This window comes from Rhizopus microsporus (genome assembly GCF_002708625.1).
Source record: "Rhizopus microsporus ATCC 52813 unplaced genomic scaffold scaffold_29, whole genome shotgun sequence".
Taxonomy (NCBI): Eukaryota; Fungi; Mucoromycota; class Mucoromycetes; order Mucorales; family Rhizopodaceae; genus Rhizopus; species Rhizopus microsporus.
In genome coordinates, this window is record NW_019671944.1 from 163,929 (window position 1) to 176,824 (window position 12,896).

Below are 12,896 nucleotides of genomic sequence, written 5' to 3' on the forward strand. Positions count from 1 at the left end.
AGGCTAATGCTTACTAATAAATGGCGCAAATAACTAAAAAGTGTTAGTATAAAGCATATAGACTTGGCACAACAGGCTTGTTGACAGAACGAAAAGGTAAATGTTTCTCTTTCGTGACTCAAGTATACTAGACAGGTATTTGCTAAATAAATATATACATTTTTAGAAATATGAAAGACAGTTTTGCAAGTTATTCATGATGTCCATTCTATAAATACGATTGAACTCTTCTTCTTCATGCATAACTATTTAAGCAACTAATTATAGGTCATTTTTGTAAGCATGCTACTTGCTGTGGCTTTTCTTTTTTACATGTTTATTAGGCAAATATAAAAAAGAGTCATCTGACAAGTGCTTGGCAATAAACATTTATGAACACTGATGACATTGACACTGCATTTTTGTTAATAAATGTCACGAGAAATGAAATCGTGGCGCAGGTAGGATAAACATTCTTCATTGTCCCGTTTCCCTAGGACAGCAAAAATGGAATTTTTCAAAACGAGGCTTGTACTGTGTATAAAGTTTAAACAAGCTATCCTGACAGAGCGCCAAGCTGCTTTACTTGACAGAGCAAACATAGAAGAAATGAATGGTAGTGCTGTGAGGTCAAACAGAGATTATCTGTAAAGCAGACGGAGCTTTGGAAAAGGTTGAAAGGAAACGATTAAAAAAATCATTACAAATTGTGAGAAAGTAATTGCCGAACCATGTGAGGGAAGCAATGTAGAGCAAGCTTGGAATTGCCAATGAGAAACAAAATGATGTGCTTTTATCATGACGGAGATACTCGAGAGGAGTTTTAGACTGCATAGGGTGTGTAAACGGAAGGTAAGCAAAACAAGCAGCTGAAAGACGACACAATACAATGCAGTAAGAGCTAGTACTCCCTGTGCTTAGAGTCGTATCTGTCGTGTGTATTTTTCTTCAAGCTTAATGTCAACTATCGCCGCACAAAGCTGTCTTCACAGTCGATATCCTTGCAGTAAACTTCTATGGACCACTTGGCTCTCAAGCTAAGCATTTTGAATGCAATGCCTATAACCACACTGACAACGCCACATTTAAATAATGGTCATAGCTTCTTTCTAGTAAGCCTTTCATTTAATCTTGCTTAATAATATCTAGCCTTTCTTTTTAATAAAGAACCTATTTTACACGTCATCAACTTGTTTAGCATTTACAGTTATAAAGCTGCAGACTCGGCTTTCACTGCTGAATTCCGATTCTTGGACATTATTACAATTGAAGCTGGAGAGAAACAGTAAAGAAAAGGCGGATGGCGTCCGCCGTTTTGGAAAATGGGCCCGTCTTGTCAAAAAAGGAATTTTATAGTAATTATATTAACTAGATAGGCTTTCTTTAATTGGCTATTTCGTGTTGTCACCTTCGACTTTCACTTGGTAGATGCTCTCCCATGTCAATAAGTTCTGAAAAATGGTAAAGGCAACTTATACAGAATACCTAGTCATCAGCTAAGCGTGCTAATCGAGATCAGAACTGAACGTATACACACGCAAGACGCTCCTTGAACTCTAAAGAAAGTGAGGACGAGGATGATACGCGGCAAAGCGTACGCAAGCTTTTTCAGCTTTGCTTCTCAACCAATTGCGAATCACGATGGGGAGTTAAGTTGTGCATAGCCTGGTGTTGGAGTGATACACGTGGTAATACGATGTGCATAAATAGGCAAGTCATAACGCTAAACCATTTTGGTTAATTAGACGCCAACAAAAAAGTGGGTCTACTTATCATGAACTGCACAAATCTTACCTAAATTCTGATGATGTCAATCCACCCATACAACAGTTGCTATTATTGGCTTGTCAAGGGAATAAAGAATATTGGTCATATCGTTGAATTGTTCTTGGCGCCATGTCGCGCCCTTTCGGCGGTCACCCAAATGCTTTACAGCTTTTCCTTGAGACATTCTCTCGGATAATTACTTATTATTTTCCGCACCATGCATTAGTGCTTTCTTGGGCTTGTAATTGTTCTTTACTTAGAAATAAAACGATATCTCCCTATGAGAAAGGCTGTGATCACTCCATTAAGCAATGATTCAGAGAACCTGTATCTTCCTATCCAAGCTTTGCAACAGGAAAACGCAGATCGAATGCAGATCGCTTGCCTTTGTCTTCTCGGTGATTACAAATATTGAGCTGCACATCCTGGTGTGGTTGGGTTGACTTTCTCTATAGCTGATTTCTCTAGTAATTCTTGTATCGTCTGCTCTAGAAACGTTGCTTGTTCTTGTGAATAAGGAACAATGTACTTGAAAGTAGTGAGAACTTGTGAAAAGGGTATTTAATAGCCCTGTTTAGTCAGTAACTGTTTGAAATTCACATCCATTTGGTAAAGATTGGCTTATCCGTCCGTCTACTGGCTGTGGTCATATTGGATAAGCGGACTTTTGGTTTTAGTGTTGTCGCTGGCTGGCGTAAACACTATATTGGCTTTTATTGTTGCTGTAGGTGTTACGTTGAAACTACTGTGCTGGGGCAGTAGACTCTGCTGATAAAACAATGGGGATCTGCGCCTTTGTGCGTTATCTAAAGTTTTACGTGCAATATGCTGCTGGGATATGGACATTGAAATTTTGATAATGGCATACGGTCTTGAAAATCCATACCAGTTGCTTGGAATTCAGGACTAACTGTCTTGGATGCGACATTGTTCCTTTTACTGAGTTAAGACGTTGCTAACATGCAGTATTCATTTTCTAATATGTATCTTGTATATTTGGGCTATCGGCTTCTGTACTAATTTCATGTGTTAACGCGTCTAGTGGTATAAAGGCTGCTGAGAGGGCAAATTGGCGATGTTTAGCATTTTATTCTCTCTTTTTTGATCTTGGTTCATACGATGATGTGCGTCTGGCACTGTGGTGGTTAAGTCCTTCTGTTCGGAAGTATTTTGATTCTACAAAAGGGAGCTGTCTAATTTCATCATCCATATTGTTGCTGGTAAATTCTGGTTGCTGTTGTTATTGTTGCAATAGCTATTGTAGAAGTGCCTGAGTAGTCTGTAACTGTTGCTACATGTCAGAGAAATCAATGTCAGTAAAGTCAGACATTTTATGTTTCAAATTAAGCGATAATGACCAAGTGATAAAAAGAAGAGCAAAGAACAAAATGTTATAAAGACCATTCTATTGCTTTTTTGTAATTAATATAATGTCACAGAACCTCCCTTCTTTTTGATATTACATTCAAATGCTTTAAAGCTTTATGAAAATTGGTATTTCAAACAACTAATGACATTGCTTCGATAAATTCCTAGCGAACATTCTCCCTTTTTCTTCCTTTTTTCTCCCAAATGGCATCAAACACAAGTAAGTAATCAAATCGCCTCTTTGTCTCCCTCATTTTTTGCCCTCATCCTTTTTATTTGTTCTTTGATGTTTGGGCTAATCTTCTTCTTTTAAAGATAAGGATAACCCTCTCGACAACTGAGCAAATAAAGCATAAGGGTGGAATCATTTATAGTACCCTCTGTTATGATCCACACGGGGATAGTCAACCGACCAGCGAAACAGCTGTGTAAGGAGCTACCAGCAAGACACGCAGGGTGGTTGTCCTTTTTGATGTTTGGATTAATTTTATTCGTTTGACGGATATGGATAACCCTCTCGACAAATAGGACACGTGCTTTTGCTTACACCTGTACTTATTTTTTAGTTATTCTTTCTCTTTCAAAAGGAGAGAAAGAGAGAGAAAAGATAGGCTTCGCTAAAGCATACCAATTATACAATATGGCCTGTTTCTACTTGTTTAATTTATCTTATGAAATGCCTATCAATAAACAATTACAACATCAATTTGCACCAAATAAGCCATTCTTATAATTAGCACTATTCATTTTATTCTTAATATTGTATTTTATTTTTTTGTTATTTTTGCTCTCTACAAACCACACTGTAAGTCGCCGTTGGCAGCAAACTATTTTCATCGTAAGTGACCGGAGCATTGTCAGCATCAGCCACAGACATTTGCATTGAACGCTAACCATGTGGAAAAAAAAGGATAAGAAAAAATAAAACCCTACTGATTTTACTTGAACTTTTTTCCAACTGTCTCTTTCGGATGGTAGACGCGACAATCTCTGTTTCCTCCTTGAAGGCTTCGTAAGCGGTTCTGCTTCTTGTCCTTCTTATTTCTTGCTCAGCTTTTCCAATTCCTAGTTCAATATCATGCTAATCAATTTTTTCAAAGTCTAGAACAAATTCTCTTCTTTGCAACTTTTGAAGTGCAACTTTTGCAAATTTACTTCCCCATAACAACTTGACTTCTTTTATAGTTCTCTCTTGTACAGCTAATTCTTCAGCAATCAAGTTTTTATTTAAATCAATGAATCCTGATAAGGAAGCTTCAATGTTCATTCGTTGAGTATATAGAATGTATCTTTGAATTGCTTTTTGAAAGCTTTAGTAATTACTAGGCTTGAATAGTATATGTGTGTATATATGTTTTTTACCTTCTACGTAAACTTTTATTTTCATAGTGACATACACATATCTCTTTTTTTAAATCTTTTATGAGTAGTGCATAGTCACCCACTCCAAAAATTTACATTGTACATGGTCTATAACGTCGATGACTAATAAAGTAGGTCTCTTTAGTGTGATTATTTATCATTATCGGACACGTAAAGAAATAGAAAGTAAAATATAAGATTATACTCGAGCTATTATAATGATTTATCTCATCAAACACGTCAAACTAAGAGTACCTTTTGGTTATTTGTTGACGACAATATGAACCAAGATGTAAAATATATCAGGCCATCAGTTAATATTGCTTAAAAGTAAAATATTCACTGAGCGCTTTTTTTTTGGTAAAACTCTTTTTGCACTCTGAGGGAAAGGTCTCAAAGTCAATTGACGAAAAATGATTCCAAAAAAGGAAGTCATATTCGATCTGTTCATTGACAAAATGTCGTTGCAGTAAAAAAAAGTGTAATGGATAATGTATTTAGCCTTTCAATCTGTCATTCAATTACAGAAGCCACATGTTAAAAAGTTTTTCCGATATTTGTGTTCAAGTGAGTATCATTTTAGGAAAATTGTATTTGATTCTATCCGATTTCTCACTTGCTTTTTCTTTTTTCTTTATATATTTTTTTTTTCTTATAGTTGCTATGAACGATAATCAAAACAATGGAGAAGAAATGACTTGGAAGTCTTTGAACGATATGATCACACCAACTTATTCTCCATCGCCTTCACCCACGTCAACACCTTTAGGAGTAAAAAGATCAAGGATTAGTAGAGCTTGTAAAGTATGTCCATGATATCCTCATTTCAATTCTAAACAGTGTTCAATAATAGGTGACATATGCCGAAGAAAGAAAACAAAGTATGTAAAAAGTGTTTAAGTCAACTTTACATTCATGCATAAATATAATAGATGTGATGCGACTGAGACAAGGAAATGTAAGGCTTGTATACAATATGGATGGGAGTGCACTTTTAATGATGTAAATTCATTCCCCCTTTAATGTTTGAAACAAATAACTTACATTGCTGTAGACAACGAAAAAGAGAGGTCCTCCAAAAGGGTATGTAGTACACATAATCAAGCTTGTACAAAAATTTGCTTAAATGGTATCATAGTTACATTGAGAGTCTGGAGAATAGACTTAAGAAAATGGAAAATTTATTAGAACAAATGCAACATCAGGATAAACCTGAATCAACTGCAGATGAACCAGAGGAACCACCTAGAAAGAGACGCGAGCCTTCTATAGTAGAATTACCAGCATCTATAGAACATAGTAAAACTGCCAGCTACCTCGGCAGCTCATCTGGATATTATTTAGTGAGAGATATTCTATCAACAGATAAAGAAGTCATTGAGAAAGTGGATCAATATCCGAGGATATCTAGTGTCACCGGTGTAGAAAATAAAGGCCCCGTCGCATTCCGTAAAATTAATACAACAGATGACGATGTGATGATTGTATGTGATAAAACATTAGCTGAACATATGGGACAAGTAGAAGCAGACAAATCACGAATCAACTCTGATATTGCGCCTAAAGAATTACTAGATGAACTTATCTTAAAGTATGTTAACGTCAATTTGTTTCATTGTCTCTCATGTATATGTATATCTCTAGGTTTTTCGAATTGAATCATGCCGTTTTGCCTGTAGTTGATAAGCAGCCTTTTCTTGACGCTTATTACGGCAGAATCCAGCCTCCTCCAGCCACAGTATTGATGTACGCCATTTGGGCACACACTTGCTCACTTTTATCAATAGACGATCCTTTATTTGTAAAGTACAATGTCGATCGAGAACAACTTTATGATGTACTTTGGGAGCACACTTCAAGTATCTTGAGACTAGAATACTTGACTCCAAGATATGCAACTATTCAAGCATTAGTGCTCATTTGTACATATCCAACTACATATAAAACATTTCACAGAAATTGGATAAGAGCAGGCATGGCAGTTAGAATGGTAACCTAACGATAAAAATCAACCATTTCCCCCCAGCTGACATATTTGAAGGCACAGGAACTTGGGTTACACAGAACCATGGAAAAATTACCACTGACAAAAGAAATGACTGAGGCGCGTAAACGGCTGTGGTATTGCGTTTATATCACAGATAGGTGGTGCTGTGCTGTGTTAGGACGACCTTTAGCTATTTCTGATGCCGACTGTGACATTGAATTGCCTGATATCACGCATAATGGCAATGACTATACTGTTTTTGTAAACTTTGTCAAGCTTTCGGGCATCTTGGGCGAGGTGTTATCTCGTATTTATTCTCCTAAAGCAAAATCTCACGGAAGCAAAAGCATGCAGACGTATCATACAGTACAGAGTATACATTTCATGTTGAATGACTGGCTACAGCAACTACCTAACCATTTACGGATTGAGTTGCAAGATATGAATACAGCCTTAAACCACGGCAATATAAAATTTGAAGAGGCCGGCCCTTTGATGATTTGCTATCACTTTGTCCTCATCTTACTCTATCGTATTTTCTTGGTGGCAAACAGGAGCGAAGTATTACCTGAGCTATTTGACAGGGCAAACGAGTGTTGTACTACAGCTGCAAAAAGTATAGTTGACATCGCGAGAAGACTATCTGCCTCTGCTGTTGTTTGTTTCGGTGTTAACTTTGCCGGTAATTGATGAAACTGGTATTGTATTAAACATACTTATTCAGTACTACCTAGGTTATGCCATATTCCAAGCTAGTCTTATACATGTATATAACTCAACTAGTTCAAACCCTGAAGTTGCAAGAGCAGCAAAAGCTTATGTGAATATTAGTATAGAAGAATGTATTAAGCCCCTCGCAAAGACTGTACACTGTATCCCGAAGACTAGTTTGGGATTAATACAGGCACTGATGGAACTTACTGGGGCAAACAAAGACGGGCCAAAGTCAGCAAACGATGTATCAAACGACATTGCTAACAACACCACTACTACACCGTCCACTTTTCGCCCATCTCCACCTAAACCGCAACCATCACCCATGAGTATGCACGCAATTGTATCAGATTGGGAAAGTAATACAGGTTCAAATAGTACGTACAATAACGGAGGATTACCAGCAATGCAGGCACCGGAGCCATTTAATAATAACAACTCAACAGCAGCATGGCAATCTCTATTTGCATCAGCAGGAGCACCATTTTTCGAAAATGAGAGTGATTGGCAAGGTAAGTTAAGCACGTTTACAGTGATGATTTTGCTTACATACTTCTTTTATTAGTGATGTTGTCTTCTTTATTTGATGAAAATCAAATGAAAGCGATCAATAATTCTTTTATTTAAACAAGACTAAATGTCTTTTTTTTTTTTAATCAAGTGTAAAATCTACCAAAGTATGCTTTCTGCTTAAAGAAAGCAAAATAGTGTTCTTTTCAGAGTTTATTTTGTCATCTTTGGCATTAAAAGCGTCCAAGTTCAGCCTCAGATTGTCCAAAATACTTTTGTAACACTATAAAACACATTACTGCTTTACTCTATTTTTTTTTTTTCTTTTTCTTTCTGTTTCTTTTTAAACGAATAACGATGGATAGATACGGATACCCAGAACCAGAAGAAGTTACCAATAGCTATGAGCACCATTATTCTTCTCATACCTATTCTTATGTAATTTATATATGAATACGTAAATTTTTTATTAAATAAACTTTAACAAAAAAAATAGACCTCGTCCGAGAATAGACACTCCTCTTCTTCTCACAGAATTTCTTCCGATGATAGTAACGACCCTACGTTCACAGAACAAGATTACGCGCATCCCAATCCAAACTACCCTCAGCCTCCTGAGTCAAAACATAATCCTGGCCCGGATCCTGGTAAGAGACGTACGCTAAATGAACAAAAGGAAGATTAATACAGTAAGCTAGTTCCATATGGTGGTATGGTCAGTCATCAAGGCGATAATGATGATGATGACAGAGAAGATGGCAAGTTTTACTTGCATGTAGATCCTACTGTTGATCAAGATGAGCTGTCCGATTTTGAACTTTCAAACTGTAAGCATAAAGCTAAAATATTATTATGCTCTCACACACCTAACGTGACACATAGGCCAGGGCAAAAAAAGAGCACTATTGATAGGTATCAACTATGTGGGTACTAAAAATGAGTTGAATGGTAAATAGGCTTGAATGATGCATCATATGCTGGAGAAAGCGTCGTAATCAAAATTTTTTTTTGAATATAGGATGCATTAATGATGTGCAAAACATTAAAAACTTTTTGACCTCTTTGTATGGCTTCCAGGAGGAAAGCAAAGATTTTATTTGGTAATATGCTTGATTGATTAATACCTACATATAGGAAGATATGGTTATTTTAACTGACAACCAAGAAAATCCAAAGTTCACACCTACAAGAGCAAATATCCTTGCTGCCATGCAATGGCTGGTTCATGACGCAGAACCTAATGACTCGTAAAGAACCATAAAAAAGGCAAGGTCTATCCCATCTCTCATGCTTTGTATAGATTCTTCTTTCATTACAGTGGTCACGGAGGCAGAATAGAAGATGCCCACGCGGACGAAGATGATGGGTTCGATGAAACTATCTATCCGCTAGATTTTGAACAGTTTGAAGGTACCTCTGGACAAATTAGAGATGATGTAAGACGTATTGAAGTGATGTTTGTAGACATGTATTCATTATAAATTATTAGGATATGCATGATATTATGGTACGTCCTCTACCCAAGGGCTGTCGTTTAACGGCTATCTTTGACAGTTGTCACTCTGGAACTGTCCTTGACTTGCCTTATGTATACTCTACAAGAGGTGAAATCAAGCAAACAAACTTGTTCAAACATGCTGGAATGGGCCTTTTGTCAGCTGGTGTTCTATATGCCAAGGGAGATAAGGATGGTGCATTGAGCTCGATCATGTCATTGGGCAAACAGTTGCTGGAAGCTCGTATGATTTCTAGCGAAGCACGTAAAAGAAATACAACCTTGGCCGACGTTATCATGTTCTCCGGTTGTAAAGATGATCAAACATCTGCTGATGCTCAAGAGGCTGGACGCGCAACAGGCGCTATGAGCTATGCCCTTACTAGTAAGTACTAAGCGTTCTTCTGCTTTGTAATTTTAAACTTGTATACTTGTAGCAACTCTTCGTCAAAACCCAAATCAATCATATCACCAACTACTCAATAATCTTCGTCGAATTTTGCGCGATAAATATTCTCAACGTCCGCAGATGAGTTCATCTCATCCTATTGATGTTAACTTGGAGTTTACATGCTAACTAGTTTATTTGAGTATAAAACTGGATAAACGAGCCAATAAAAGAGCAAGTAAATGATATCAACTACCCTTTTAATTCTATTGTATTATACAGTTTTTTCTACAAGTAATGTCGCATAATAATACAAAGTATACAAAATACGTCATCTTGGAACGATGTTACTTTCTGAAAATAGTGTATGTATCAGATAGTAAGGAATAACCAGCGATTATATGAAAGGGCAGCTGCTTTTCTCAAAGGAATACAACAGTGAGAACAACAACAGAACTGTAGTGACACCTATATAAAAGAGATCAGTTGAGTATATGATGGCGTAAAATGTTGTTTTAACAAGTAGTCCATGAACTAAATAATCATAAGCTTTAGATATTAGTCGCTACTATTGATTTATTATAAAACTGTGACCCGTAATGAAAAGATGTTACCTCTCATACAAGGTTTACTAAAATGGATACGCGTCAGGAAAGGAAATGACATGGACATGACATGCTTTACAATTCTACTTATTATACAAGAGCCATATATTTTGACCCTTTATACGCACAGAAACCGTCAGAAAAAGGGGAAAGAATAGGATCTTAAATGGCCTATACCTTTGTCTTACCAGCATGTGAAGCATTAAGCGGCATACGCCAATGGTCTAGTCTTATAAAGTCCGATTAAAGTCCACTGGAATTGGATTAGGCACGATAAGCATTAAACATACTTCCCTTTTAATGATCTGCCCGGGTTGTATGATGATCCAATTGTTTTTTAATTTGTACAACATTTACTAATTTATCTATTGTTTTTACACCCTTTCCCCTTTTTTTCCCTTCTTTTTGATATTTTCTTAAAGTCTCGACTTTATGCCCACGGAAGTCAATTCATCCAGAAAACAAAGTATATCATCCACTACCACTACTAATACGGCTAAGGCTATCTCGAGTCGCAGCTCCAAGGCGAGTAAAAGCTCAAGCACGAAAAAAATACCATCCTATCCCATTCCAAAATACGATCACGTAAAGAGTAAGATAGCAAGTAGCAAATCGCAACAGATTGAAGGTATATTATATATAAGTGTCCATTAATATGTAATAGTTAAAAATCATATAGACGAGCGCACTTCTTCATCATCAAGTATGTCTACAAGGTCAAACAAGGTCTCTTACGCTTCTAAGCGAGCTAGTATGGTCTCATCTCCTTCGAGTCGTACAGCCTACAGGTAATATTATATAAAATAACCTAGAAATCAAAAATGATTGTATTTTATACAATAGTATGGATATAAAAAGCCATGTTAAATCAAAAGTAGGCTCGCTTGACAACATTAACCATAAACCAGGTGGCGGCGATAAGAGAGTATTTGATGAAAAAGTTCATGTCTTGAAGGAAAAGATAGTTTCCAAGGCAAAACCAAAAATAGGCTCACTCGATAATATTAAACATAAGCCAGGTGGTGGCGATAAAAAGATATTTGATGAAAAGGTTCATGCTTTAAAAGAAAAGATTGTATCTAAAGCAAAACCAAAAGTCGGTTCGCTTGATAATATTGAGCATAAGCCGGGCGGTGGCGACAAGAAAGTATTTGATGAAAAAGTTCACGTCTTGAAGGAAAAGATAGCTTCCAAGGCAAAATCGAAAATAGGCTCACTCGATAATATTAAACATAAGCCAGGTGGAGGCAGCATAACAATATTTGATGATAAAAATGCTAAGCCCAAGTCGGTTGCAAGTAAAATCGAGAGCGGCATAAAAGAAAAAGCTAAACATACGACAATGACTAATCAAAGCGCGTCCGATATGAGTAAAAGGTCAAACGATGTCACCAGGAGTGATTCGTATGCCATAAACGCAACAGAGACTAAAGAGATGCCTATCCATATGTCTATTCAAAACTTGACAGAAGTTAAAACAGTGCTGGAGACATGCGTTGACGCATGACAACTGATTAAAAGAAAACTAATAAACCTTTCTCCTTTTTTTTTTATTTATATTAAACCACAGCGTAGCTTCCTCTCTTTTGGGTCAATGAAGTCAATCATCCTTCCTTTTTTCTTCTCCGCTATATTTTTAGTTTGTTTGTAGATGCTCTCTGCCGCATCTCCAATTACACTAAACACTACAAACCTACTACTGTTTAGTAGGCGTCTTTTAAATTGCCCAAAGTTTAAGCTTAATTACCAACCTAATGTCAAGGAAGCCGCTGTGCTTATGCCATTATGTGTTGTTAATGGTAAACCAAGTGTATTATTTACGGTGAGAAATATGAATATGAGAACTCATCGTGGAGAGATTAGGTAATTGTGATGTTTGCATAAAAGTCAACACATGAAATAACCCTTTACTCCTCTACAGCTTCCCTGGTGGAAAGAAAGGTATTTTTTTTTACTTTTGAAATTGTAGTTTTGGATAATTTCTCATACAGAGTTATACAATTCACAATAGATGAAACAGATGAAACAGTAGAGCAAACAGCATTAAGGGAAACAGAAGAGGAAATAGGCTTGCCGTCTTCATCTATTGATATCCTCGGACGCTATTCAGCGTTACCTAATAAAACAGGGTCGCTGCGTGTTCATCCATATGTTGGTTTTATTAAGGATCAACATATTGACTTAACACGGTTCAATCCTGAGGAAGTGTCGAGTGTGTTTACATTACCCATAGAATATTTGATTGACTCAAAGAATAGAGAAGTGAAGCAGTTTCGTGATAGTCCTATGAAATACCCTGTATTTAAAGTACCACAAAATATGGAAGGAGAAAAGGAGATTTGGGGATTAACAAGCTTTATATTGGATGGTATAGAAGAGAGAAACTTAATAAGCCAGTGTGTATTAACATAATTTTTGTCTAGGCGTGTTTCGAAAAATCATCCCAGAACACTATCAATAACACCACAGTGAATAAACACTTCATTTTCCTTACAAGTTAAATATACACAATGGATCGTCTTTTCTTATAATTCGTAAATGACTGTCGAAATAATACCTTCAGAATCAATAATTCTTGGCACTAAAGTGTTCGTCACTCTGCATAATTTTTAAGCACCTTTTTCTTATTCCTGAGCCAATAGCAGCAAAAATGAATGCACTACTGATTCTCTTTACAATGAGTTGTACATACAACTGCTATTTCTCATTTTCAAGCAGCTG

General features: G+C 36.6%; 4 protein-coding genes across 4 annotated transcripts; all 4 read left to right on the forward strand.

The window, feature by feature from the left end:
• The first annotated feature begins 5,117 nt into the window (after positions 1 to 5,117).
• On the forward strand, positions 5,118 to 8,021 carry RHIMIDRAFT_271203 (uncharacterized protein). The gene is made up of 9 exons (XM_023612236.1): positions 5,118 to 5,275; positions 5,330 to 5,357; positions 5,409 to 5,478; positions 5,531 to 5,559; positions 5,615 to 6,067; positions 6,121 to 6,466; positions 6,518 to 7,145; positions 7,198 to 7,689; positions 7,743 to 8,021. Exons 1-9 carry the CDS (start codon positions 5,170 to 5,172, stop codon positions 7,802 to 7,804), a joined length of 2,214 nt encoding a protein of 737 aa, XP_023461598.1. The 5' UTR covers positions 5,118 to 5,169; the 3' UTR covers positions 7,805 to 8,021.
• Positions 8,020 to 9,879, forward strand: RHIMIDRAFT_271208 (uncharacterized protein). Its single transcript, XM_023612237.1, has 9 exons — positions 8,020 to 8,125; positions 8,184 to 8,334; positions 8,386 to 8,514; positions 8,570 to 8,635; positions 8,706 to 8,771; positions 8,826 to 8,934; positions 8,988 to 9,123; positions 9,177 to 9,567; positions 9,620 to 9,879. The coding sequence occupies exons 1-9, from the start codon at positions 8,045 to 8,047 to the stop codon at positions 9,757 to 9,759; spliced, it is 1,269 nt and encodes a 422-aa protein (XP_023461599.1). The 5' UTR covers positions 8,020 to 8,044; the 3' UTR covers positions 9,760 to 9,879.
• Positions 9,880 to 11,019: 1,140 nt separating this feature from the next.
• Positions 11,020 to 11,682, forward strand: RHIMIDRAFT_248274 (uncharacterized protein; the record flags this gene model as incomplete). Its single annotated transcript, XM_023610498.1, has 1 exon — positions 11,020 to 11,682. One exon carries the CDS (start codon positions 11,020 to 11,022, stop codon positions 11,680 to 11,682), a length of 663 nt encoding a protein of 220 aa, XP_023461600.1.
• Positions 11,380 to 12,896, forward strand: RHIMIDRAFT_271210 (uncharacterized protein). Its single transcript, XM_023612238.1, has 4 exons — positions 11,380 to 12,038; positions 12,097 to 12,116; positions 12,187 to 12,543; positions 12,599 to 12,896. Exons 1-4 carry the CDS (start codon positions 11,827 to 11,829, stop codon positions 12,634 to 12,636), a joined length of 627 nt encoding a protein of 208 aa, XP_023461601.1. The 5' UTR covers positions 11,380 to 11,826; the 3' UTR covers positions 12,637 to 12,896.

Excerpts from the sequence above, each read along its gene's own strand:
- RHIMIDRAFT_271203 (XM_023612236.1), top strand. The coding sequence starts at position 5,170 with ATGACTTGGAAGTCTTTGAACGATATGATCACACCAACTTATTCTCCA. Across the intron at positions 5,358-5,408 it reads TGCCGAAGAAAGAAAACAAA|ATGTGATGCGACTGAGACAA; the intron begins GTATGTAAAAAG and ends TAAATATAATAG. Across the intron at positions 7,146-7,197 it reads TTTCGGTGTTAACTTTGCCG|GTTATGCCATATTCCAAGCT; the intron begins GTAATTGATGAA and ends AGTACTACCTAG.
- RHIMIDRAFT_271208 (XM_023612237.1), top strand. The coding sequence starts at position 8,045 with ATGGATAGATACGGATACCCAGAACCAGAAGAAGTTACCAATAGCTAT. Across the intron at positions 8,126-8,183 it reads CTTCTCATACCTATTCTTAT|ACCTCGTCCGAGAATAGACA; the intron begins GTAATTTATATA and ends CAAAAAAAATAG. Across the intron at positions 8,335-8,385 it reads TAATCCTGGCCCGGATCCTG|TTCCATATGGTGGTATGGTC; the intron begins GTAAGAGACGTA and ends ACAGTAAGCTAG.
- RHIMIDRAFT_271210 (XM_023612238.1), top strand. The coding sequence starts at position 11,827 with ATGCTCTCTGCCGCATCTCCAATTACACTAAACACTACAAACCTACTA. Across the intron at positions 12,039-12,096 it reads ACTCATCGTGGAGAGATTAG|CTTCCCTGGTGGAAAGAAAG; the intron begins GTAATTGTGATG and ends ACTCCTCTACAG. Across the intron at positions 12,117-12,186 it reads CTTCCCTGGTGGAAAGAAAG|ATGAAACAGATGAAACAGTA; the intron begins GTATTTTTTTTT and ends AATTCACAATAG.